The sequence below is a fragment of the Prinia subflava genome, chromosome Z, assembly GCF_021018805.1.
Source record: "Prinia subflava isolate CZ2003 ecotype Zambia chromosome Z, Cam_Psub_1.2, whole genome shotgun sequence".
Classification (NCBI taxonomy): domain Eukaryota; kingdom Metazoa; phylum Chordata; class Aves; order Passeriformes; family Cisticolidae; genus Prinia; species Prinia subflava.
The window spans coordinates 17,400,848-17,427,742 of record NC_086283.1 but is presented as its reverse complement, the minus strand read 5'-3'; the positions used below and the strand labels follow the sequence as shown (position 1 = coordinate 17,427,742).

Genomic DNA, 26,895 nt, shown 5'->3' with positions numbered 1-26,895 from the left:
TTTTGTTTTAACTCTTTATGTATGTCTCTAGTTGCCTAGGCAAACCAGGCTATTGCTGGGAAGAGATGCCGGGGCAAGTCTCGGGTTTTGGCCAGAGCATCTTTCCTTAGTTTGCCCCCAGAGCTCTGAACAGCTTGAAAAGGCACCTTGGAGATAGCGGCAGGGGGGAAGGGGAAGGGTGAAAGCTCTGAGCTGAGAGCCCAGTCCTCGCAGGAAGGAGCGTCTGCAGGATGATTTTTGGCATTCCACCTTAAAAGCAAAGCCGGCGCTGGGGAGGAGAGCGGGGCTGCCAGCCGGGAGCCGGGTGCCGGCAGGGCTCTGCCTGCCCGAACCGCTGCCTGCCCGGCCCCTGGCAGCGGGGCGAGCCGGAGCAGCGCCGGCTGCCCTCCGCAGCATCCGCAGCGTCCCCATCCATCGCATCCCATCGCATCCCGGCGGCGCGGGGCGATGGCGGAGGCGGGCCCGCGGCGGGGCGGGCGGCCCGCCCGGGATGCGGTAAGGCTCCGGGCCCGCCGTGCTGCGGCGCACGGGGACGGGCCCGCCGGCACCGCTCCGGCCCGGGGGAGGGCGGGGGCAGCGGGAACAGAGCCCGCAGCGCCCGGGGCCGAGCGGAGCGGGGGGCAGCTTTAGCGGCATCCTCCGTGCGGGAGCGGCCGGGCGCTGGGTACCGCCGGGTATCACTGGGTGTCCCTGGGTACTGCTGGGTATCACTGGGTATCCCCGGGTACCGCTGGGTACTGCCGGGTATCTCTGCGTACCGCCGGGCAGCACTGGGTGCTGCCGAGTACCGCCGGGTATCCCCGGGTACCCCGCAGTGCTGCTCCCGGCTCCCGCCATCCGCAGGAACGGCTCTGTCATTGCTCCTCCTGGGAGGGAAAGCCGCTGGCAGGGAGGGGACCCTGGGCAGATCTGCGCCCCAGTGATGCTGACAGCGTCCTTCGGGAGGATTAATCATACAGTCGGCTGAAACAAAGGTAGCAGAGCACTTGGGAGTTTCATTCTGGCTCTGGGAGAAGTTAAAGGCTCAAATTAGCAGTACCTGGCGTTTTGTTGCATGACTTTTCCTTAAAGGGGCAGCAGAAAGTCATTCAATTCATCACCTGTATAAGGACTCCTGGCCTCAGTCTGCAGTGCTCAGAAAGAAACTTACTGGCAGATACTACTTTTTTTTTAATGTTTGTTGACTACCAGCCTCATAATGCCCCAGTGAACTGCAGGGAAGAATAGTCTCTGAAAACCGAGTTCCTAAATCGGGGGAAATGTTAAAATCACACTAAATGTGTCAGAATGAGATACTCAGTAATGAGGCAGTAGCTGTGATGTTTTCAGTGGATGTCCTTTCTTGTGCTTTATTAGCCCAGTTCATCTGTATTGATTAAATCAGGGCTCTCTGTTTGGTTGTAGTTAAATGTGCATTTAAAAAGTTGCTGAACTGGCCTTAAGGTATCCATGTCTGTGTCCTCAGAACGGGAGGGAGGTTGTGAGCATGGGCTGTGGTCAGTGAGACAGATACCAGCAGTGAAATGTTGCCAACAGCTTCATTTAGTGGAATTATCCTGGTAGTTTTCTGTCTTTCCTGGTGTGCTGCAGAGGGCAAAGGCTTCAGAGAGTTCTTTAGGTGTTTTGTTACATAACCCTGGGTTTATCAAGTGCACAGGGTTCTTTTTCGTCTTTCAAATTATAAGATAAGGCATAAGGCAAGATTAAGGATCATTTTGTCTTTGCTTTCTTTAATATATTGTGGGAAAGATTTTTTTTGCAGTGGTACCTTCAGTATCATTAGAGTTCAGTTTTCAGGAAACTTTTCTATACTTCAGCCCTGAGAAAAAATAAAATTGTTACAATGATTAAAAAAGATAGGATCCCTACAGGAATGCTATGCTGAGGAATTACTGGTCTATGTAGGTTTTTTCCTAACATTTCATTCTTTCCCTAAAGTCTCTAAGAGGGCACAGGACATGGCTTGTTAGTGTCTGTCTTTCTACAAGCTTATTTCTTGTCTTGTTCATATTTTCCCCATGCTTGGAATACATTAGGTATCATTTGCAAAGCTGTATTTCTTGTTTCGTAGCTATACAGAAGTGCTGACCTTGATCCTATATGTATAAGATCAGCTGAAAAATCCCCAAATGCTTTCTAAACTGAATGGAAATCAAATCATCTGCCCTGGAAAGTCAGATATTTTGAGATGAAATATCGAGGAGCAAAAGGGGTTGTGTGTGTATGGCCATGAGGTTGTCCCCGTGGTGGAAGGACGTGAGTTAGGCTGTGGTCTGTTTGTGTGTGTTGAGTGGAACATGTTGGCATCCTGCACCCAGAGTTGTCCAGGGGCACCCCTGCTCTCAGGCAGGCATCTCACACTTCATCCCTGTGTGGAGCAGTTTGGGCAGGCAGCTGTGCTTGTCTCCTGCCTGCTGCTCCTTCTTCCTGGAGATGTGGCTTTCCTGCCCAAGGGCCCCTAGGAGCAGACGTTCAAAGCCTGCAGGTTTCCCCATGGGGGAACAGGGTTTGGAGACCTGACTCTTCCTCCACTGTGTTTGCTCTGTGCCCAAAGGGTGCTGTTAAAAAGGACTTGTAGGAGAAAGAGAGGCCAAAGGTCCAAGTGCTGCACAAGGGATGAAGGGGAATAGTGATGTCAGACCAAGGGAGGATGAATTTGTGGCTCAAAGATATTCCTGATGCATTTTTCAGGAGAGGGTCAAGGTAGGAGCCTAAAGGAGGCATTATGTGCTGTCCAGGTGCTGGAGCAGGAGCACAGCATACAGGGCCTGGAGCCAGCACCAATGTCTCTGTTATTTAATGGTTTGCTGTTGCTTCCAGTGCCAAGTCTTTGTCCCTGACACCACTCTTGTTGACTTCCAAAGGGTATGAGTTTGTAATTTCATTCACAATCTTTTTTTTTTCTGCTTGTACTTAAAATAACAGCAGATCAATATATTGGATTTATGTAGTTTATATGATCCTAAAAGTCGCTGTCCATTTCTAAGGGAAGTTGTGGTCAGTGGAAGCCACAACCTGCCCCTTCCCCCCACAAAGAAAGCAGAGCAAATGAGTGGGTGACAGTGCAGTTCATGGATGCCAGTTCTCAAGTGTAAATCAAGTCTGTTTTAAACAACACTAATGCATGTTTGTGGGAGTGATCTTTGTTCTGAAGGCACAGATGAAGTGCCCTGCAGTGCAAAGTACCTAAACATGTTCATTATTCTCACCCTTGGTATAGAGGTTGTTATCATGTTTCACGGAGGAGGATAATATAAGGGGAAGAGAAATGTGACCTGGCCTGGCAGGATCTCAGAGTAAATCATGTCTTAATTAACTCAAGTCGTTGCATCATGTGCTTATCCATAATTTAATGATGAAACTCCTACTTTCTTAAAAATTCTTTTTCATTCTCAAGAACCCTTTTCACAGATCTATTTAAAAAAGCACCTGCCAACCATATGCTTGAAAAAGGGCTCCAGCAGTGCAGACAGGAAATTCCAAATTCTTGCCACAAATTAAATGTTGCCTGGTAATTATCAAGGACAAGAAGAGTGTGCTTGATGCAGTTATGAGATGATTAGCAAGTTTGGCAATAAATTTTGCTTCCTCAATCTGTCATTCCTCTAAATGTTCCAGCCCTCTGTTCCCTGCTAAGTCGTAATTTCACTCCCCAAGTTATAATGATGAACAGTATCTATATTATTAAAGTTTATAATAAGTGTGCCTCCAAGCAGCATGGCTGAACTCCTGCCTGCTCCAAACGGGAGTAGGGCTGCACAACCCTGCTGCAGTTAACGTCCCACATCTCTAAACCACTCCCAGCATCTCCCCCTGTTCTAAAAATAAGAAAAGACTATCATGAGCAACGAGAAAAAAAAAACCCTAATACTGAAGGATTCCCCCTCTTTTCAGTGCATTAAGAGTTGTTGTTGGACCTGCCACGTGCCCAGGATGAGTGTTATCTGTGTTTCCTTGCAGGCATCCTTCCCAGGGAATCTGCACTTGGTGATGGTTCTCCGTCCCACGGGGTTTTTCCAGCGCACCTTCACTGACATTGGATTCCGGTTCAGTCAGGAGGATTTCCTGCTCAAGTTACCGGTACAGAGCTGGCTGTGCAGAGCTGTTGTGTGTGCTCAGAGGCTGCCCGTGCACCTTGGCTCGGGGGTGACACTGTCCAACTCTTGGTGTCCCCAAGAGGAGGACATGGATCCACTGGGCACGTCCAGGGGTGGCTGAGAGGGCTCAGCCCCTCTGCAGCCAGGCTGGGAGAGGTGTGGTCTTTCAGTCTGGAGGGGAGAGGGCTCCAGAGAGAGCTCAGAGCCCTTCCAGGGACTAAAGGGGCTCCAGGAGAGCTGGGGAGGGACTGGGGACAAGGGATGGAGGGACAGGACACAGGGAATGGCTTCCCACTGAAGAAGGTTAGATATAGGTTAGATATTAGGAAAAAATTCTTCCCTATGAGGTGGGGAGACCCTGGCACAGGTTTCCCACAGCAGCTGTGGCTGCCCCTGGATCCTAGCACTGTCCAAGGCCAGGCTGGACAGGGCTTGTAGCACCCTGGGACAGTGGAAGGTATCCCTGCCCATAGGAGCAGGATTGGGAGCTTCATGATCCTTAAGGTCCCTTCCAACTCAAACCATTCTATGTGAAGGGTAGCCAGGAATTTGTTTAATGTCTGAAAAGTCAAAAGACATGTCTAGTGGAGCTTTTGCTGTGAATTTTACCCATATTCATCTAAGTGTAGATCTATACCAACATCATGCTGGTATTCGTTCCTAAAATAGCCACTGAAATGAGTTTATATTCTCAGCTCAAAATTTCCAGACTTTTAAACCACCTTGATTATAGGACATAATGAGAATAATTAAGAGAAGAAAAGTTCATTTATAGAATCTAAGGTTGATGCTATTACAAACACAGAAAACAAATAAATGCTTTCCTTTAGGAAACAGCATGCTTTTCACAGAATTTACATTTTTCACTCTATAATGACTGTTCTTTGCACAATTTTAAACAATCCTGACATATCCCATGGCAGATCAAAACACACAAAAAATCATGAGTACATATTTATGTGAAATTATTAAAATGTATATGTTCTTTCTAGTTTACTGGTCATGCCATGCTTAAACCTGCATCACTTTGCTTTCAGCCCTGTTCTGCAGCATCTCACTGTGCTTTGCATTTAGGAAAGAAAGCACCTGGAGATGAGGGGTGGCTTACAGCAATGGTCAGATACACCAAGTAAAAGTTGTGTTAAACCATCAATGTAAGAAGGAAGCCCTGCTCCAGAGCAACATGCAGAGCAAACTCAAGTTTGAGGTCCACAAAAGATCTTTGTGGTGGGCAGGAGTGGTGCTGCCCAGGTGACAGCAGTGCCCTGTGTGTGTGCAGGTGGTGATGCTGAGCTCGGTGAGTGACCTGCTGACGTACATCGATGAGCAGCAGCTGACCCCCGAGCTCGGGGGCACCCTGGAGTACTGCCACAGCGAGTGGGTCATCTTCAGGACGGTGAGTGTGGGCTGCTCACGGGCTCTCAGCCAGCTGGGGCTCCCTGGGGAAGGTTGTCAGTCAGGCAGTAAGCACTGGGGGAGACTGAAAGTAATCCCCAAAGCCACTGCTCCTCCTAGATCAGGCCTGCAAAGGAGCCAAGGGGTGTTAAGCTTTGATGGGTTTGCAGGGGGACTGGATGTTTGACTCCCTCAGGCTCCTTTTGAAACTGCTCCTGAAAGATGTGTCTTTGTAACTCTTTATTAAAATTCCCTTAATGAGAGATACCAAATAGGCTTTTTTGTTAATAATGGTTGCTTAATGTGATTAATATCAGAAGTGTGTTTGGGAAGCAGGGTAATGAGACTTCCCATTGCATACTGACCAAATGCAGAGAATTCAGAAAATTTCCTTTTAGGTTTGTTTCTTTCCCTTTGCAAGAACTTTACTTTCATATTGCCAGGAATCAGGAGTTGTGCCTTGGTGTATGTTTTTATGCTTCCTGTACACTCTCAATTTTCCCTGGGATATTGTCTCCCAGATAAATGGCAGGCTGGATTCCCAGTGGGATGTTCTCTCTGTGGACATCCCACCCAGCTCTCTCAGAGCAAACTCTTGGGCTCCCCTGGCACACCTCAGCCCTGGCTCTTTGTGAGCTCTTCATGAGCGGTAAGACTGTGGTGAGTGCCAGGCTGATTGCAGTCTCTGTGTCCCACCAGGCCATAGAGAGTTTTGCACTAACTGTGAAGGAAATTGCCCAGATGTTGCAGTGCTTTGGCATGGAGCTGGCAGAGACCGAGCTGCCCGAGGACATGTACTCCATCGAGCGCATTCTGGCCCTGCGCACCGAGAGGTACTGCCAGCTCAAGGTATGGCTCAGCAAAGCTCTGCACAGTCAGCTGGGCTTTCTGCTGCTTGATTCCTTTGGTGCCCCTCCTCCCTCCCTCTCTGCCACGGGTGTGTGTGTGTTGTCAGACGAGGTGGAACTCAGCGTGGCTGTTTTTGTGTTCCCCGTACGTTTGCTGTGCATCGAGCAGATCACCCTGCCAGCAGCCAGCAAACTGTCTGAGCTGCCAGCTCCCTCCTGCCTGCAGCAGTCACTGTCTGGAGCCTGCTCCTCCCGTGGGCTTTGCATATCTGGCTGCCAGGAGGACCATGGGAAGCTCTGTCAGCTTCATGGTCATGTCCCCAGCTGGGGTCCCCTCTGCCTCATGCCCTTGCCCACAGAAAGCTGCACACAGAGTTCATCAGCAGCTCTGGAGGGGTGGTTTGCCTTTGGGTCCCTCTGCCTGGTGGCTCTTCTCTGGGGCCACTTAAGGGAACTGTGCTGGAAACCATCCAAGGTGAAGATTTCTGTGTGAGCACACAGTACAGAGCATCTATGATGTGATCCCTGTCTTCATGAGAGCCTTCAGGTTTTGTCTTAAACAACATTTGTTTCTTGGATATTTTAAATATTTTTTTCCAACTCTTTGTGATTGTGATTACTATAATTATAGGAGTCAATGGAAGGTTTAGTGCAGCCAGCTGCTGCTTTATCAGCCTGTTGTCTTTGGTGCTCCTGTATCTTTCAGAGAGCAGCACAGACCTGGCCCCAAACACTTCCTTCAGAAGCAATCACTGTGTTAATAGTTATTTTGTGTGGCTGAAGAGTGAGCACCTTTGCTTTGTGACAGGTTTCATTTACCTAAGTCAAAGAATTGTATCTATTTTAATTCATAATCATTTGTCATTCATGTCACAACGAGTTCCCAGAAAGCTACCTCTAAGAAATACTGAAAATGTCATCCAAGTTGTGCTGTGTGTAGGCATAAATACATGTGTGCATGTTTAGAAAGTATCACTATAGATACTGTCAATGAGCCTCCATCACTTCTCTGAAAATGAAGAGAGTAATATAAAATAGTAGCTACATCTATTGCAACATGACTGAGGGACTTCAGGTTAGTGCTCAGGACTGTGGCCACAGTGTAGGGGGCAAAAGTCACCTGTGGATAAACCAGTCAGCAGTGCCCATTTTTCTCTGTGGAGAAATAAAACACGTGTTTTCATTTGCGTAGAAAGCACAGCAGCACTCAGTAGAAGCCATCTGTTGCTTTTAATTCCTCATCTATTAATTTCAAATATCAAAACCACTCTTTGGCTTTTGTCTGAAATGAGGTCTGTTGGCTTTTTTCTTTTGTTCCCTCTAAGACCATGAAACACAAAAGCAGATGATAAACTGTGCACAGATTGTGGTGACAGCAAGCTTTCTCATGACAACCCCAAGATTGGTACAGTTGATTCCTGAATTCAAATAATTAGTCAATCAGAATAATTTATGTAGCTGTGATGCTGAACAGAAACTGGCAGCAAGCACAATGAAAAAATGACAGAAATTAATTAAACAGAGTAACTGAGAAATTAACCCCATTGATGTACTGAACAGAAAAAGTCAAGGTACCGCCTGTTTGACAGTCGGGCCACTTTGCTTTATGGATAATGAATGGCTTTGAATCAGAAGAATAACACAGAAAAGTGAGATGTAAGAGGATGAAATAACAGCCCCCTGCAGTCTAAAACACACTGCATCATTCTTCTCTTCTGAGTCTCCTGCCTGTGGCAGTATCAAACAGAGAGAGGGGTTTTGCCATGTGGTCATCTTCCAGGGTGTTCTAGTGACAGGGATGCAGACTGGCAGGGGACACTGTGTGGGAGAGGGGAAGCTGCTGCAGCTGTGTCTTGCTCCTGGGCTGCTGCCCTGAAGATGATGTTGTGTTCAGGTTGCTGTGAGCTGTCTGGGGCAGGCAGACATTTAAGCAAGTCTGGGCTTTCTGAATCTTCTCCCTGAAGAGTTTTTGCCATTGTTTGTCCTGCAAAAGAAACCTGGCCATCTCCTAGGATGGGCTCTTACTCCTCCACGTCTGGCTCTCCAGTGGAACCATAGACAGGTCATTCCTTCAGGGCCTCTTCCACCTCAGTTCATCAGCTACGTGTGTTTTCTCCCACCTCATTTCTGTGTTTGGCTTCTTTTTCCTGAAAATAGTTGACTCAATGCACATGTTTGCTTTGGAGATGAGCCCAGCCAGCACAAAGCACCTCAGCTGATGCTAATGATGACACCAAAGGTTTAATTTTTCCCCAAGCAGAGGTTGTCTTGGCAGAGTTGATTTTATTTGTAGAGGTTGTAGTGAGTGGTGCCCTGTGGACTCAGTCCTGGCTTTGTTCCTCCATGGGATGCTCCTCTTACAACCTCCTCTCCTGACCTTTTTGGAGAAGCACAGCCATCAAGCTGTGGAAAATCTTGCTTGAAGACATGAACTTGTGGGCAGATGTCTCACAGCACCACCACCTGCCCATCGGGAGAGAACTGGGGCAGTGCTGGCCTCCTGCTCCTGCATCTTTTTGTGGCCTGATGTATTCATGTGTGCCAGTTGTCCCCCAGCCTGGTGACCAGTCCATGGCTCAGCTTAGTGCAGCTTCAGGAGCTTGTTCCATGTTAAGAGGACTAAAACATCTGCTGGGAGCCCTTTGGTCTGTTGGGTATTGGTGCTTCATTTCACACAGGGAAACTAAGGCAGGAGAAACACAAAATGATTTATCCTTTCCTCACAATAAGTAGCCTGAATGAGAAATATTTTGTGTTACACAGGAAGACATTACAGCAGTCACAAAAGAGGGAAACTTGCTTTTGAGCAGTTTTGAAGAGCCTGACTCTGGGGAATGCAGTCAGGACCAGCAGCAAGAAAGGCCTGGGGACTGGGAGACTGTGAATAGGTGAGTGCACTATGTTCCTAATTTCCCTGATTTTTCAGTGGAAACACTCAAATTACTTAGGTGAGGATGTGTTGTTTATCAAAGACAATGATACCAGAATTTTGCTCCAGCCCATCAAATTGTTGAATGAACTTCTCTCATGATTTTGACTGTCTCTGATCTTTATCCCCACTGTTATGGTGAGGCTGTGGATCAGACACAAGCTTTTCCCATGCTAGGCTCCCAGGTTTTACCCAGGTAAATGGAGATAGCAACAATTATTTCACACAGTGCAGTGATGGTTTCATTAAATCTCTCTCTGGGATTATCTCAAGTCATATGTACATGTCTGTTACTTCCTCTGAGACCTTGGGTCCAGAAGACTTGTGTAAGTGATCTCTAGGTCTTGTCCATCTCTGCTTGTCCTCTGTTTGCAAACTGTTCCAATCCTGTCCTTTGTCTGTGCCCAAGGTTGCTTGGTCAGCTACGTGAGATGGAGACTGCTTTTGATGGCTTCTGGGAAAAACACCAGTTAAAAATGGAGCAATATTTACAACTCTGGAAGTTTGAGCAAAGTTTTCAAGAGGTAGGATCAGATGTGCTTCCACTGGCAGAAGGGACAGTTGGAGATCTGATGGAGAGAAGTTTTTTTGCTTTTTGTTTTGAGAGTGTTTAATTTATGCTGCTGTTCCTTGAGTTTGGCAGGGCTAGCTAGCCTGGGACGGCTGTGCTTCCTCATTGAGAGCTGATTTAGGTATCACTGCCCTGCAGCCACTTGGATTTTGCTGATGGACGCATCTTTGAACTTAGAAATTAGTTCTCGGGCACTAACTGTGTTATTTGATTTAGCAGTCTTAGCTCAAGTGTGATTAATTTTGGGCTCAGAATGATTTCCTATTTGTGCTTGGTATCCTTTTGCAGCACTCTTTTTCTTTGTGTCTAGGTCAAGAATGCCATTGAATTTTTAATGGGTCAGCAAGCGGAGCTGCCCGACACTGGTGACAGCATCCCCCAAGTGAAAGAGAGGCTCAAGGACTTGGAAAATTTCAATGGCATGGCCCAGGTGAGATAACCTTGCACAGGAGAAGCACTAATGAAACACAAGAGCTGCATTCAGTATTTGTGGTAGGAGCTGTTTGCTGAAATTACCTAGTTCTGGTGTAATTTGTTGGTAAGTGCTGCATGAAGGGATTGATTTCATGTCTGTGCTCTGAGCAGCAACGCTGCGATCACTCTGAAAGCCAGAAACAGGGTATTTAATTATCATGGTTAAAATAAATTGCTGAGCCACCATGAAAATCCGGAACAGATAAATGTCTGAATGTGGGGGAGGCGTGGGATTTAATGAACTAGAAGAAAAGTTATTTATATTTTAAGTGCTTTAGTTATGCTAATAGGCAGAAACTTGTTACCAGGAGTTGCATGGAGTTGCAAAAAAAATTGTATCCTGACATGTCTGTGACTTGAACATAACATATGGGTGAAGACTAAGAGATGTAGGGGAAAGAAGAGGGAAGAGAAATGACTCACAGGAGCCCAGCTAAGGATGTGACCTTTGCAAAGGGATGTGCTGTGCACATGGGCTAGGGTCAGCAGAGAAATCCTGAGGGGTCTGAAGACAGAAGAGTTCTAGAGAAAGGTCTGAGGCTTGCTGGCCATTTAGAAGAAACATCTATGGAGAGAGGGAGGAGGATCAAAATGCCAGGCAGGCAGGGTGCAGCAGAAAGGCCAGCCCTGGAGAAACCATGACCATTATACTGACTAAGATGTGGAGAGAAGATAGTGTGTTCTTGGCATCAAGATAAACCTTAACTACTTGAATTCCCTTTGATTCTTGGGAGCACAGCAGGCCTAAAGTGGACATCAGCTGCAGTTTATTCAGGGTGCAGTTCCTGGAGAGGGCAGTGATGCATTGCCAGCAGGCACTCATGGCATTGCCAGTTTGGTGAAATACTGTTTTCTTCTTCATCCTCTTTATGGATTGCAAAGGGTTTTCTTCCCAGATGGTGGGTACCAATTTATCTTGCATCAGCCACCCATGCTGGCTACTCCGGTGACCTCCATGTGTGCCTGAAATCCTGTAAGGTGCGAGAGCGCACGCAGGTACATGTGGACACTTTGGCATTATTTCTGTGAGTGTGCAGTGCGTTCTTTCCCTTCCCCTGCAGGATCTGATAGGGAAGGCTCAGGTGGTGATACTGCATGGACACCAGCTTGCAGCCAACCATCACTATGCCCTCAACCTCATCTGCCAGCAGTGCAACGAGCTGCGGCACCACTCCGACCTCCTGTCAGATGAGATCAAAAGGAAGCAGATGCACCTGCAGAAGACCTTGGAGCTTCACACCCGCCTTCAGCAGGTAGAGTTCAGAGACACAGAGCTCTGAGGAGATAGTTGGTTAGCTTCTCCATGGGGTTAGCCTCTCTTCTTAGCTGCAAGCATCTGAAATTTGCAGCTTTTCTTCAGCAGTTAATGGTAGGGAGGTGCTCCCCAGAGGCTGGAGGAGTGCCACACCCCTTCCTTAGCTGGGAAGTCAGCAAACAGGTATCTGCTGGTGCTGTGAAGGCAGCAGAAAGAGGTGGGCACCTCCACAGAACACCAAGTTCAGCTGCTGCTCTTGATCATGCTTTCATGCTGCATCCATGTAATTAATTTAATTTGGAGTTTTTCATGCCCAGTGCAGGAGAGGTAACACTTTCACATAAACTCCAGCCCTTTTTTCTGAGGGATTTTTTAGGACTGAACATAGCTGAGTGTAAAATAAGATGACAGATTGGTAGATAGGCACAGCTGCTGTGTGCTAGCATGGAAGGGGAGTCATGTGGTTCCAATGCTCTTTGATATCTTAATCAGCATCAAATATTCATTTAGGGAAATTCACGCTAATTAGGCCAGAAGGCACATGGCTGTAATATGCTTGAGGTCAGTTAAGAGAAACAGTGAATTTTGACCTTGTTCCATTTCCCTGTTTCGGGGAACTGGGGAGATCATTTTTCCTCTCTCTGTACTCCACTTCAGCATTGTGCTGGTCTGTGGGAACAGACAGTTCCTTGGCAGCCTCTAAGCTACAGGACAGGGGCTTCTCCTGGGCTCCTTCCAGACCTGGTTGGTGCCTGGGGTCTAGCTTGGAGCACAGCATGGTCCTGCTCTCCATGTCTCCCTTCCCGTTCACAGCACTGGAGATTCTCTGTTCTTGGCTGGAGCATCTTCTCACCCCCATACACACCACAGTGTGTGAGTGCCAATGAGCCCCAGTTCAGGTCTGCACTGAGCCTCAATGTCATGGGTTGGCACTGGCCAGATGTTAATGCACCCATGAATATATGTTTTTTCTCTAACAACTCCTGTGGGATGTGATCAGGAACAGAGCAGAGCAGGCTTAAATCTTGAAAACAAAAAAAACCCCACCAAAACTTTATTAATTACATAAGAACAGGGACAGAAATACTCTTAAACACACACAGAGACAGAAATAAAAACTTCTTAGAACATTTCTTCTCCCAGTTTCTACCTCCCCACCCATCACTTTTCACAGACCAACCTTTGGGTTTTAGATCAAACAATCACCACTCAAAAACAAACTAATCTTCAATTCAGCAAGGGAGAGAGGAGTCTCTCTGGCACCACAGACTGTTCTCCAGAACACACAGGTCTACTCCTTATGTGTTCCCATGTCACCCGTGGCACCACCCGGAGAGGTCTGCCAGGGTGACTCTCTCTTTTTCCTATGTCCAGCGCTCTCACCGCTGTCTCATAGGCCAAAACTACATACAGGGCTTTTTAAGGATGCTGCATGCCGAGCTCTCCCCTTTTTACCCAGGGGCCGGGGTTCCAGGAGCAGGTCTGCTCTGAGGGCAGAGGGCACCACCTCACACTCCCCCTCGCTTCTCTGCTCGCTCCACTCTTCAAGTGCCAGTCACTGTAGCAAAAGCAAGGGCAGCTGCATCCACCCAAAAATGCAGTTTATGTTCAAAAGAGACTTAAGTTCAGTCCATGGCTGACATTATGCAAGAGAAGTCCAGCTCAGAAGGCTACTCCTCTCATTCTTCCATCGGGTTCCTTCCAATCATGCTTTATCATCTCAGTCTCAGGCCGCTTCCCTCTCTCCGAAACCACCAGTCATGAGAATCAATGTCTAAGAAAAGTTTCTTTCTGCTACACAAGGGTTAACAGTTTTTTCTCGGCAGGGTGCAGGCTCAGGCACTCCCAGGCTCCACAACTCCCACGTGGCTCGGCACCTTCTCCCGGAGTTTGGGGTGGGGGGGTTGAGCACACACAGAAGGCACTTCCACAGTTTTCCACCCCTCCATCCTGGACGGGGCAGCTCAGTTCCAGTCCTGTCCCCTCTCTTCTCCCCCCCCCGGGGGCTCCGGCTTACCTGAGCCGACCACGTGTTTCCCCTCCCCCACCCAGCCTCGTTGCTGGGCAGGGGAAGGAGGCTGGACACGTCTCTCTGCTGAAACCGGGATCTGAAAAAGAGGCCGAGCCCCTCAGACTCCTGCTTTTAACTCTTTGTGTCCTCAGAGGCGTGTCCAAACCTCCGAGTGACCAATCTAGGTGCCAGCAGAAAAGCTGATTACTGATTGGACTGCCCACATCCCCCTGGAAAAAAAATTCACCTCCCTTGCAACCACGACACTCAAGAAACCTGCCAGCCTCCCTGTAAGCTCCAAACTGCCCACTTCAGCTTTCCCAGTTGGAGACATAAACATCTGCTTATCACTGGGGTCAGCTGTGCACTAGTCGTTCCATGTCAGGTACACCACTGATTTTAGCCAGGTACAAGTAGGAACAGCTTGGCTGGGTCTGTTGAGGACTGCAGTTACCTTACAGAAAAAATGTGGCCTTTCTGCTTTCTATTGAAAGCACAGTAAGAGCTGAGATCTTTGGGGATGCTGTTTAGCTGCATCCAGATCCAGTCAGTGATATTCCTTATGAGAACCTCGTTGCAGTGGAGGTGCTGCTGAGGTCTCACTCCCTGTGCTGTCCCCAGGCTCTGCAGTGCTGTGATGAAGGTGCCTACCTGCTCGCCAACCAGCAGATGGACAAGTGCCAGTCTAAGGAAGGTGCTCAGAAAGCACTCCAGGACATAGAAAAATTTCTTGAAAGCTCCTCAGCCTACTTAAACTATGATTCCCAAGCCCTACATTACGATTTTGAGTCAGTCTTAACATCTGAGTTGAAGGTAAGCAATGCCTCCAGTTCCTTGTTACACAAGTGAAAAGCAGGGTTGGACTGTGTGGCAGTGCTGTCACCTTTATAGTCCTCTGCTTTGGGTCAAAGGGCAAACTGACGGTGATCCTGTGGGCCTTTCTTCACTCTCTGCAGTGCCAGATCCAGTCCGTGCAGGCCAAGCTGGAGAACGTCCGCAGCATGTTTGAGAACCGGCAGTCCTGCTTCAAGAAGCTGCTGGATAAACACGTGCGGCCCGTCCAGCTGGTAGCTCCTCGGCCAGAAAATCCCCCCAGATCAAAGTCACCCTTGTTCTCTCCTAAACATGGTAAAATGTTGTGGAATTACTGTGTTTTCAGCTGATAATTTTGCTTTGAGGCAGGAAGAGTAAGGCTTAAGATGGTTTTGAGAAGCTAACTAAAACTTGCTGGCAGATGCGGAGTTATTGGACAGTGTTAAATATATAGCAGGTGATTTATTAACTTTCCAGTGTTTGTGTCAATGTTCCCATATCTGTGTGAAGGATGAAGCTGGTTGCTTGTTATCTATTTCCACTTCCTACTCAGTGAAAAAGAGCTGTTAGTGAACCTCCAGTTCTGCTTTACTGGCATCCTGCTGGGCTGGAAACTGGTGAATTAATACTACAGGGAAAAAAGGGCAAGGCTTATAAATTTATTAGCTTGCCTATTCTCTGTGGCTGTCTTGAGTTGGAACTGACATAAAGTTAGACCGATGTTTGCAAAGGAGCTTGGAGAAATGAAGAGCTCAAATCTCATGAACAGAAATGAGCTGGATGCTTAACTCCTTTTGATTCCTTCAGGGTGTCTTCCCTAAATCCCAGCTGTGGAATAATTAATGCCCATAAAGGTACAAATTCTCATTGAACTGAGGTCACTGAATGTTCTGCCTTAGTTTTAGTAATGGGATGTGGCACCATGTTAGCTTTAAATGATAACATTAGGACTTTCATCCTTGGCAGCCCTGAGTGCATCAGGCAGAATTAAAAGAGATTCCAAAGTAGCATCCATGTATTTTCAACCAGGGACTTGCTAAATTATGTCAGAATATTAAATTCAGTGATCTGATTACATAAAAGCAATTAAACATTTGTGTTTTAACACAGGGTTTTTATGATGAATTAACAAATATTGGTTATGGTAAGTTGTAGCAAAAGCAATTCAGGGAATAAGAAATGTAAATAGCCAAGTGGAGGGGTGGAATGAAGCTGGATGCAGTGAGGGAAATTATACTACTCAAGATGCAGGCCAGTGCAGCAAGTAAATCCCAGATTTTCTCTTTCCAGGCTGATGCCATGCTCTCTAGAGCACATAACCTTCTGAAACCCTTTCCCCAGTCAGTAAAAAAGCTCTGAATGTTTAAACTAGAGCATTGCCCATTTTACCTAACACAGCTTTTCCAGTTTTCTGGGAAGAGGAAAGGGTTAAAGACAAATTATTGACCTAAAGAATAGGGTAAATGGGTGGCCACCTCTGTGGGATGTTGTGAGATCATCATCACTCAGCTGGACTTATTTCATGCCTTTATGGGATGCAAGTTTTTCTAGCAGAGGCACTCAGTCACCTGCAAAGCACAGGTATCCTCCATTAATCCTCTGCCTGAAAGCAATGATCAAGTGTGGAAAAGACAAAAGGCTCCTCTTTGAATAGATCATGACAAGAGAGCTTTTAAATAAAGTCTGTTTGATACCAAACATCAAACTGCTGCAGGCCTGCTGGCGTGATGGGCAGTGTCAAAGGCACACGCTGAGCTCTGCTGGGAGTGCTTTGAGATGGATGGGTTTTATGGTGTGGATTGAAACCAAACCAACTCTGAGCACATCACTTTTGTCCTCTATTCCTTTATTTCTTATGTTTCTATGCCCCTTTTCCCCCTTTCTGTCTCTGTCTGAGGAGAGATGCTTCCTCTTTTATCTTTGCCCTGGATTTGAAGCCTGTCTGAGAAATGTGGTTCTAATTTTTAAACCTTTTTTGGAGGGGAGTTGGTGGGGTTCAGGGAAGAGTAAACTTATCCCACCCTGAGCCTTCAGGTGTAGTGAGATGTGCAAAAGTGGCACTGTAGGCTGTGACAGGGCCCAAGTACTAGAGTAGAGTCACACTTGCAAGAGAAGCTGGTGCCCATCTCCCATCCAGCTCCACATCCATGTTCTCTTCCTCCTGAGGCAGTCCCTGAGCAGGACCACTGGCAAGTCCTCACCTCTTTTAGGTCTTTCCATGTGTGATGGGCCCCACCCCATGCACACCTCTGGTCTGTCTGCAGCATCCAGAGCTCTCTGATTACACCAGAAGGTGCAAGGCCTGGCTGTGATAACCTGCAACAGCTGGATATCACAGCTGCCCCAGCTCTCCAGATGGGCTCTCCACACCAGTTTGCCCTCAGAGCATCTCCATGGCCTCCTCTGGACTCTCTCCAGCAGGTCTACATTCTTCTTACAAAATATTTGTATGATGTCATACAACTCACTGGAGAGACTGATGCTTTATTTTGAAGCTTCCAGTTTACCTCAGTAGCTCAATTACAACTTGTAATTATTTACTGGCAATATCAATAAATCTGTGCAAGATGGAGAAACAGTTCATTACAGCTGAGCATTTTGCCCTATGTTTGTAAAAAGACTTTAAAACAGTGTCCTAGAAGGGGGTGACCTTTTTTGTAGTTTATTTGCTTTTATTGTTTTTGCTGTTATCACATGCTCAGGCTTCAGAGACTTTGTTAGGTTTTGATTACTGTGTTCCCTTAGTGGACATTTTGTTTTTTCTAAATATTTATACTTTATGGCCTTTATGACCGTGTGACGTGCTGTGTGGAATCAGTGTTGTTTGGGATAAATACCCTTTATTTTGTCAGTTTGCTATTAATACTAGCTAACTAATTATTTATTCTTAAAGCGTATCCCATTTTTCTTCCTGACTTATTAGTTTCTATCTGAACCATTTCCTTTGCTATAGATGTACATTATGTAATTCTGCTTTTTTCTACCCAAGGTGTGGATTTTAATTCCAGTTTGAAATTTTCATTTGATCTCTCTCTCCCTGGGAAGAAAACGTCAAGAAAAACTCCAAGTTCTCGCAAGGTAAAAACTATTCATGAAATGTGGGTTTGTTTTGTACACTGAAGAACTGAAACTGCTCCAAAGATTGAGTGTACTTTGGATTTGGAGATGCTCTCTTCGTTTTCTTTTTTCTTTTTCCTTTTAAAAAATCCACCAAACCCTCTTATATGCATATGGTTTAGTTGGATTAGTCCAACACCTGAGCTCTATCTTGGATTGATTTTCCAATATCCGGATACCTATTCCTGTGTGTTATTCCCTGAGCTTATTTCTTTCATAACAGAGATGTGTATTAGGAAATAACCCCATTCACAGATATTTCCCCTGTGGAAACTGTTCTCTAGCCTCTTCACTAATGAATTATGTTATCAGTATTTTCAGATTTTATGTAGCAAGAGTAATTTCTGGGAACATTTGGCTACCCATTACAGGTTGTTCCCTGTTAAGTTTTACTGCCCAAGGGTTCTTGTACGGAAGTACATTTCATCCTTCCCCAAAGAAGGCTGGCATTAGGGGCTGGGCTCCTCCTGCCCCTGCAGGGCCCTTCCTGCAGCTCTTCCCAGTGCATCCCATTTGTCTTGCAGATCGAAGTCATGCACGACTACCAGGAGAAGCGGAATTCCTTGCAGTATTTTATTTCAGACAGTGATGACAGTTTAGATATACTGAAAGGGTAAGCACTCGCTCCATTTACATCACATAAAATGATGTTTATTTCTGGCCAATTCTTGCCCCATCCCTATGTTCCTCCAGCCTGACCCAGGTGTCATCTCTTGTGCTTTTACCCCTTGGTTATTAATGAGATCACACAATGTTTGGCTCTTGAACTGCACTGATCACCTGTGGGGCTTTTTATAGACATGAAAATAATGCATTTCTATTTTGTTTTTCATTTTAGCCATGTCATAAATGAGCTTATAGAAACAGAGAGAGTGTATGTGGAGGAGCTCTTCACTGTTTTGATGGTGAGTGATTTCTCCAGGTTGCTCATTACTGTTCCCTGGTGATTTGTACAAAAGGGCACCTGCCACTCTGTCAAACTGAGCTGAAATGTGACAGAGCAGGTTTACACCAGACTGTCAGATCCCAATTTAGTCATAAATACTCAAGTTTGCTCCTTAGGATTTCTTTGTTTGAGGCATCTGCAGGAGCAGTTGGTGTCAGGATGAGCTTTTTATCTACAATGAAGGCAAATCCTTCTGTTTGTACACAAAAGCACTGGTAATTAGCCTTAGCAATGCCTGCAAAATATGCAAAAAGCTGGGATTTTTTACTGTTCCCTAATTTCCTTTACCTTTAGGAGACAAAAGGAAGTAGCTTGTGTTTTATCCTTGGGAGAATTCTGTCTCAATACGGTGAAGTTCGTGACTGTATGAAGCGCATTACTTTGGAAAGCAGACAATGATTTCTCATACTGTCGTTTCAGACATTACTACTTTATTCCAAAATAACTCTTGCTGATGGCTAAAACAAGTTGGCTGTTACATAGCTCCCCCCCTCATATTTCTCTCACCCAGGAGCAAGCAGGATATAAATCTGTTGGACTGCAGGTAGTTACACATAATTTCCCTGCACTGATTGGGTTTTTTGTTAAACCACACTCTCTGTGATGAAGCAGTTGGCAGGTACACAGATTTATTGCTGTGCACACTGAGTCTAGATAGAGAAAAATGGACAGATAGACTTCAGTTTTCTGAAAATAGTATTTCCTTTAAAGGGGGAAGCCTGCTTGCTGGCCTTAAATAAAAATGACTAATTTTCCAGATACTTATCATCTATTGCATCTTTAATCAACTACAAAATGCCTGCTTAGTATAAGGAATATTGATTCCAGCCACAGTAAGTGTGAGAGATTAGTTTGGAAAGCCACAGGAGATGTGCTGTACATATTGAATACATTTTTGCTGTTCATGTTGAAACAGCCTCAGTTCTGTGCAGTCCTTGGTGACCAGGAGGTGCAGGGCCAGCCTGGGCTGTGGCTAGTGGCATTCTTGGGGGCACTGATGGTGCTGAGTTCTGGCTGTGCCTTCTCCCTGCACTGCAGTTAGGAAATTTGCCATATCTGCTGCAGTGATGGGCTGTTACTTTGTGGAGCTTTACATTATTTCCTAGCTACACCCAACAGTTTGAATTTCAGTGTTGTCCCTTCCAGCTCCTCCCCAGTTTGGGAGATTTCAAGGGGTGAGTGGAGCCACAGAGCCCAGAACTCCTGAAGCATTGAGGAGAACAAGACTCTAGTGCTCAGCATGTCTTGTACAAGGGCAAAAAGCCCATGGATTTCTGATTTGATCTCCAGCTGTCTCTGGTTTGTGGCTTGCCTCCTGCCCTGGTTCTGGTGAGGCTGTGTGGAACTGCACTCTGCACACACACTCCTGTGTCCCCTGGTCACGGACAAGATGTGTTCACCTCACACAAGTATTCCTGTGGGTCCTCTCCTGCAGCCAGGCTGATTTGCCTTTGGAGAATTGGGAGCATCTCTGCAGTGCTGCAGCCCCCATGGGAGGTGTCCCGTGCCATTCCCTTCTGGACCACAACCCCGTGTGCTGAAAGACAGGGATTTAGAGACCAAAAAACAGGGAATAAAAGGGATATTGCACTTAGAAACAAAGAGTTCGTATTGAAAGTCTGTTCATGTCCCCTTTTCATCTGCCTTTGAGGAGATGGCAGCTGAGTGATGAGCCCTTTTTCATCTGACAGGGCTACAGAGCTGAGATGGATAATCCTGCCATGCTCATCCTCCTGCCCCCCGTGCTGAGGAACAGGAAGGACGTTCTCTTCGGAAACATGCCCGAGATCTATGACTTCCACAATAAGTATGGTGTTGCTCTCTTCCCCTTTCACCTGACTGATCCCTTGGAATGCTGGAATACCCAAACCTCACCTTGCTCACTGCTGCATTTTTGTCCCTTCTCCCATCTCTTGCAGAATTTTCCTGCACAGTTTGGAAAACTGCCTGGGAGCACCTGAGAGAGTGGGATGTTGTTTCCTAGACAGGGTGGGTGAATTATTTTCACGTAAAAAGCAGGTTCAAAGGCCAGTGTTTCTTCTGGCTTGTCACACTCTGCAACACCTGTTTTGTTGGTTGAGTGAGAGGCTCCTGACCCTCAGGACCAGCAGTGGCCGTGTGTGGCCAGCAGAGATGGGGCAGAGCAGCCGTCATGACCACAGCTTGTGATCCCCAGCTGTGCTTTTTTCACCCAAACTCTGTCAATTTTAGACATTAAAGCTGGCAGCAGAAATAAAAGGGCAACACACAGTCTGGGTGTTGGCCTCCTTTGGTGCCCAGCAGGGTCTCTGAGGGTGACTTGCCTCTTGGCTTGCCTTGCAGCGGGAGGATTTCCAGATGTATGAGAAGTACTGCCAGAACAAGCCCCGCTCGGAGTCCCTGTGGAGGCAGTGCTCCGAAAGCTCCTTCTTCCAGGTAAGCTGCTTCTCCTACCTGGGCAGGCACCACCCTAGCACACTCCCTTGTCCTAAACACCCTCCTCAACAGCCCACAGTTCTCCTGTGTTTTGTTCAGTGTTATGTGAAAAATGCGCACTAAATGCTCACAAAAAGAGGTGTTGGAGTTTCTTGTACCCCAGGAGCACAAGGCAGATCCACTGTGCTATTTTGTGTGGTGTTATAATATTTCTTTAGTTCTGGGTACCATTCAACACTTTGACATGAAACCTTTGAAGCCATCCAAACCCCACGGTTGTGCTGTTGGAATAATGACTTACAGATGGTGCAAAACTTACTTAGTCTGAATTCTGTGTTCCAGGAATGCCAAAGAAAATTAGAACACAAACTTGGGCTGGATTCCTATCTGCTCAAACCAGTGCAACGCCTGACAAAATACCAGTTACTTCTGAAGGTATTTCATGTTCTGCTTTCAAAGAGCACCAGCAAATAGATTAGATTTGTTTTATTTTTCAATTAAAGGTTACCTGTAAATCAGCACCGAGCTTTGGATGACATATTGCTTATCTTGGCCTCTCCTGAAGTGACTTGCAGTGAGGATGAATGCTCACGTACCTGAAAAACGAGCAAGTGCTTTTAATAGGCCATTTTTTAAGGAGAGAAAGACTGTTTGAATCTATTCAGAGATGCAAAATTACAGAAGTACTTGTAAGAAAACCAAGCCAGAGATGATCATGAGAATCTGATGAATGAAATATATTGCTGCATGTCTTCTTCTCCTCAGATGTTGATAGCACCTGTAATCTTCAATGCATTTATTCTTGTGTGCTCCATCTGAGGCAGAACAATGCTGTTACTCGCACTTTATAAGGCAGGAGTAACACTTGGGCAGTAGCTTCTGAACCACCTTCTAGTGTCTGGAATACATATACATGCAGTTGTAGGTGGGCACAGGAGATTTGAAATTCAACTAATTTTATTTCAGTGGTAAAATTCTGTCTTCCATTTACTGACTTGAAGGCTCTGGATTTTATAAATTCTGTTCCTTCTGTCTGCCAATCTATAGACAGTCATCTGCTGCAAGCTCATTTGAGGGCATATTGGCAGCTAATGAAAAACCCAAGCCTTATTTGCCATATCTTACCAAGCAGGAAAAGACAACACAAAGGCATCAGGAGAGTGTAGTGCTGCTCTGTGCTGACACCATCCTTAAGGAAACACATTAAAAATAGGCCATCCCTCATTGACCTGTTCCACGCCTCATACTGACTGTGCTTTAGAGGGAGCCTTTTTTCCAGTGACATGAAAAAAGAAACTCAGTGTAGGTCACTTCTGGGCATTGGAAACTTTGGGCAAGGTGGAAAAATCTGCTTTGTTCAAGTGCAAACACGTGCTCTCCTATTTCTATTTTTAGGAGCTGCTAAAGTACAGCACGAGCTGTGATGGAGTTCAGGAACTTCAAGAAGCTCTGGTTGCAATGTTGGATTTGCTGAAGTCAGTCAATGACTCCATGCATCAGATTTCAATCACAGGATATGATGTGAGTAGATCTGAGCAATGAGACCCCTTGCACAAAGCCAGGTGATGCACTGGGAATGAATGGTGCCCAGAATATGTTAGCTGAGAACAGCTACAAAGAGAATGGGGTAATGGAGCCCTCACAGGTGACAGTCTTCCATCTGATTTCAGGGGTTTGGGAATATCCAAGCTGCACAGTGCCCACACTTGCCACCTTGTGGTTTTCTAGAGTATTTTTACAGTGTGCCCCTTTGTGTTCTCACGGCTGACCTAATAACTCACCTGGGGTTTTTGTAGTATTTCTCATTCAGCATTTAACAAACGACTCCCTGAGGCTGATTTTGAACCTTTCCCATTGTCTTTCCGAGGATTTCAGGGAAGTTGCTGATCCCAGACCTGGCCTCCTGGTGAATTTCATCTTCTGATATCTCAGTTCAGACTCAAATCTCACTTCCCTGTCCCACTAAAGTAGCCAGAGCCCTTGACATGCACTTCCATAGGAGCTGGATGGTTTTCCATTCTTTTTAGTTCTTCCAGTTTCCGAGTTTCTGGACTAGCTGCAGCCCTGCATGAGAGCTGTGCTTCTCCTCTGGCACCAGGTCATCGCTCCCAAAAGATCCTCTGATGCTTCCAGGAAGACTATTCTTAGAGGGACGTGCCTTGGAACAGAGCTGGCCCTGTGTCCCATCATTGTTTGGAGAGTCCTCTCACATTTTCATTGACGTCTTTTTCTTTCTTTTTTTATTTGTCATGCTCTCCCCAGGGTGACCTAAGTGAACTAGGGAAAGTATTGATGCAGGGATCTTTCAGTGTTTGGACAGGACACCGAAAAGGGCCAACAAAAATGAAGGATCTGGCCAGGTTCAAGCCCATGCAGAGGCACCTGTTTCTGTATGAGAAAGCCTTGGTCTTCTGCAAGAAGCGAGAGGAGCACGGAGATGGATATGACAAAACCTCATCTTACAGCTTTAAGCACTTTCTGAAAGTAAGGAGTTTTTATTTTTATTTGTGAAAGTGAGGGTGTTTTATACAGCCATGTATATTGTAGACCAGTAATTCTGCAGAGCCCAAAGGGATTTTTTTTCTCTGACATGGTGGCTTGTTTTCTGCTGCTGAGGGCTGTGATGCCACAGGGACGTGCCATGTCTGTGGAAGTCTATTGGGTGAATGAACTCGAGCTGAGGCAGCAGCTGGGAGAGCCCCAGACTTGAAGTCACAGCTGTGACTCTGCAAGGGAAGTGGAGCTGTGCAGTGCTGGGGGTACAGATGTGCCTGGCCCCTTGCTCCAGCCGTCTTACAGGAGTGGGTGAGGCCATGGAGGGGTATTTTCTGTCTTCCCCAACCCACCTGGGAGGGCGGGGGGGCTCCTCCTGCCCCAGGGAGGCCCCTGGGGCAGGTTCTGCCTGGCTGCTCCTGAGCCCTAATTTCACCTGGCAGGAGGATGCAGGGTTAATTCTTCTTCCTCCCCATTCCCTTCTCCTTTGGCAGGCTCCAACTGCAGCTGAAAGGACAATTATCAGATGACAAGGGCAGGCTATGGCAAAATATGAGGGATGCAGACAAGTGTCCCAACCCTATAAATGCTAACTGTTATCAATAAAATTCCCAAAGTGCTGCTCTAAAAGAGACCTTCTGGCATACTGTGTGTGATGAGCAGTTCTAATATCAGCATTTTTTTCGTCAGTGCTCTGCCTTTTTTTTCTTGAAAAATGAAAACCAATGCGGGTATATGTGTTGGACTGGAGAAACTGAGAACTTGGAGGCAGAGCAGATCCCTGCTGCAGGTCCCTGGTCTTGGTGGGTCTGGGGAGGGATTTGCCACAAGTAGTCAGAAAACAAGGTGACAGCAGAGAAGTCTGTTCAGCTCTGGTGCACGTTACAAATTATGTGATAAAAGCAAGTCTCGGGCCATATGGTTTGGTACCCAATGTTTTCCCCAAGCAGCAGAATTTTCTTTCTGGAGAGCTTGTTTCCCCTGCAATACTTGTTTTAGCATACATGCTCTTGAAAGGACTGAAGAGGTGGCAGGGGGAAATGCAGCTCAGAGGAGAAAATTCGGCACTCCAGAGTCCAGGCAATATGTCCACAGTTTTCCTTTGCCTTGAGAGGACTCATTTTGCAGTTGCTTGTATTGACACACAGAGGCTGGAGTTAGAGAGTCCATGGATGTGACAGGATTACATCTGCACACATATGTTTTGAGAATTTCTGTACTGAGGGCAAAATCCTTGGGCTTGACATTTATTTGGTTTGTGATCACAGACATTGATATTGGAAAAGACCTCTAAGATCAAGTCCAACTGTTAAGCCAGGACTGTCAAATCCACCACTAAAACATGTCCATAAGTATCAGGAAATTATTTTTCTTTGCAGCAATGTTTTTTGGGGATTCAAGATTGAAACGAGTGGTTGGGTAGATGCTGTGTAACAGATCATCCATAAAAGAAAACCAAAGAAACCCTCAGGATAGTATTCTGCATCCTGTGTGAAATGAGCAGTGGTAAATACTTCTTCAGCTGAGATTCAGTAACCTAGAGGATGCAGGTGACTGCAGGGCCAGGTAAATCTGCCTGGTGCCGTGTGGAGGCTGATGCAGATGAACACCATCCCAGAGCTTTGCACTAACCCAGCTTGGTCTGCACTGCAGTGATCCAACAGCCGACAGTAAATCCTGGGCAGGGGGAGGAAATGGAGTTTTAAAATCCACTATCCTGAATGAACAGACCTTAAATCTGTCTGTTCCTGGCACTTGTTTTTTGCATCATCACAGTAGATCATCTAAAATTTCTATTATCTTGATGCCTGGGCAGTTTTTTAGGAGCCTCTATAAATTGCCAAGGTAAACGAGCTGCACAGAACTGGGAATTGCAGCAACTGGATGAGGTGCTCTCTAGGCTGCCCTTCCAACAGCTTTCATAAATTTTAAGTTTTTATAAAATCAAAATGGAGCCTCATCCAGCTTTCTAAAGGGGAAATGGCTTCAAGTTGTGCCAGGGGGGTTCAGCTTGGATATGAGGAGTGGTTAGGCACTGGCACAGCTGCCCAGGGCAGTGGGAGGGTCCCTATCCCTTGAGGGATTCAAAGCCATGTGGATGTGGCACTGGGGGACAGAGGTTCATGGTGGCCTTGGCAGTGCTGAGGGAATGGTTTGGGTCGATGGTCTCAGGAGTCTTTTCTAGCCTAAATGTTTCTGTGATTTCAAGAGCAACTTGGTTCCTGCTCCCTGAGGCTGTTTATGTCACTGAAAAGGGGCACCAACATGTGAAAGAGTTGGAACAGAACATTTTTCCATGGGACCTACTCTGTAAATCATCAAAGTCTTTCAGACCAAAAGCTCTGGGCACGCACATTTTTTCAAGGAGAAACAGCAGTGTTGAACAGATGTTATTTCTAAGGTTTTGTTTGTGCTTATAGTGGATTTGTCTAATCCAGTCTCCGTGAATAATTTATGATAGATGATACCTCTTATTATTACATCTGTTCCAAAACATGCAAGTGGGATACTTGAGCTATTTTTGACCATCCTTTAATCAGTGAATAATTGCCAGCAAACCCTGCTTTAAGGGAGAAGCTGGTTTGTGTGGTATCAGGTATTAGGGCAGTTTTCAGCTTCATGGCCTGTTGAGGAGGGAGATCAGAGGTCTCCCGTTGCTGAAGAATCCCTTGTCTCTGACCATGGTTTAAGCTTGGTTCAGGTGGGTCACATTGTGCAGATCCTGAAGGATTTGGGCCTTCAGTGTTTTCATCTAAACTATCAAAAGAGGTGGGGGATAATGAGTAAAGCAGCATTCAGCTTCAAGCCTGCATGTGTCCTGGAAGCCAGGCGTGGGGCAGCTCAGGCCGTATCCCAAAAATTAACCCTCCTTTTGGCAAGAAGGGTAATTCTCCTTGGGGTGCTGTCAGCACTGCAGGGATGGTCAGGGGCCAAAAGGCATTGAACTCAAACTCCTAAAGGAGCTAGGGGCTTCACAGATGGGTTTTAAAGATCACTGACAGAGGGAAACAAAGAATTTAGTGGGTGAATAAAGAGTAATATGGCAGAAATAACGTATGTGGATAAAAACCATGTCATGTATTTATAAATCTTCATATGCCAAATCTGAGAAATTTTATGCTGAAGAAGCAGTTGAAATGATGCTTCAGTTAGTTTCACTGATTCCCAAACAAAAGGTTCCCGAAGGTCCATTGATTATTTTGGAAAGCTTAACCAAAATACAGCTGATAGCAAGTCAGGAGGGATGAGAAAGATAATGACTTTCAGTTGCTACGTAAATTAAAATTGATGAAATATGTTCAATTCCGTGAAAACAGGTTTAATTTGCTGTCAGAATTCTAGATTCCTAGGGAAGAGGGAGCTTTGTATTATGGTTAATTTTTTGTTCATTTGGGTTTGCAGATGAATGCAGTTGGAATAACTGAGAATGTGAAAGGAGATCATCGGAAATTTGAGATCTGGTACAGTGGGCGAGAAGAGGTGTATGTGGTGCAGGTTTGTAGCTTCAGAAATCTGGGGTTTACACATCCT

At 46.2% G+C, this 26,895-nt stretch overlaps 1 protein-coding gene across 4 annotated transcripts in view; it reads left to right on the top strand.

The window, feature by feature from the left end:
* The window catches only part of MCF2 (MCF.2 cell line derived transforming sequence), a 55,253-nt gene that overhangs the window by 18,993 nt on the left and 9,365 nt on the right, over positions 1–26,895 (top strand). For all 4 annotated transcript variants that reach the window (XM_063422187.1, XM_063422186.1, XM_063422185.1 and 1 more), the window contains exons 5-23: positions 3,961–4,080; positions 5,377–5,493; positions 6,192–6,341; positions 9,104–9,228; positions 9,679–9,793; positions 10,151–10,270; positions 11,376–11,567; positions 14,202–14,393; positions 14,537–14,708; positions 17,383–17,471; positions 18,035–18,123; positions 18,349–18,415; positions 20,148–20,263; positions 20,376–20,445; positions 20,779–20,871; positions 21,214–21,306; positions 22,267–22,392; positions 23,134–23,355; positions 26,767–26,859. In XM_063422187.1, the coding sequence (XP_063278257.1) occupies positions 3,961–4,080; positions 5,377–5,493; positions 6,192–6,341; positions 9,104–9,228; positions 9,679–9,793; positions 10,151–10,270; positions 11,376–11,567; positions 14,202–14,393; positions 14,537–14,708; positions 17,383–17,471; positions 18,035–18,123; positions 18,349–18,415; positions 20,148–20,263; positions 20,376–20,445; positions 20,779–20,871; positions 21,214–21,306; positions 22,267–22,392; positions 23,134–23,355; positions 26,767–26,859 (2,361 nt within the window). The remainder of the gene's footprint in view (positions 1–3,960; positions 4,081–5,376; positions 5,494–6,191; positions 6,342–9,103; positions 9,229–9,678; positions 9,794–10,150; positions 10,271–11,375; positions 11,568–14,201; positions 14,394–14,536; positions 14,709–17,382; positions 17,472–18,034; positions 18,124–18,348; positions 18,416–20,147; positions 20,264–20,375; positions 20,446–20,778; positions 20,872–21,213; positions 21,307–22,266; positions 22,393–23,133; positions 23,356–26,766; positions 26,860–26,895) is intronic.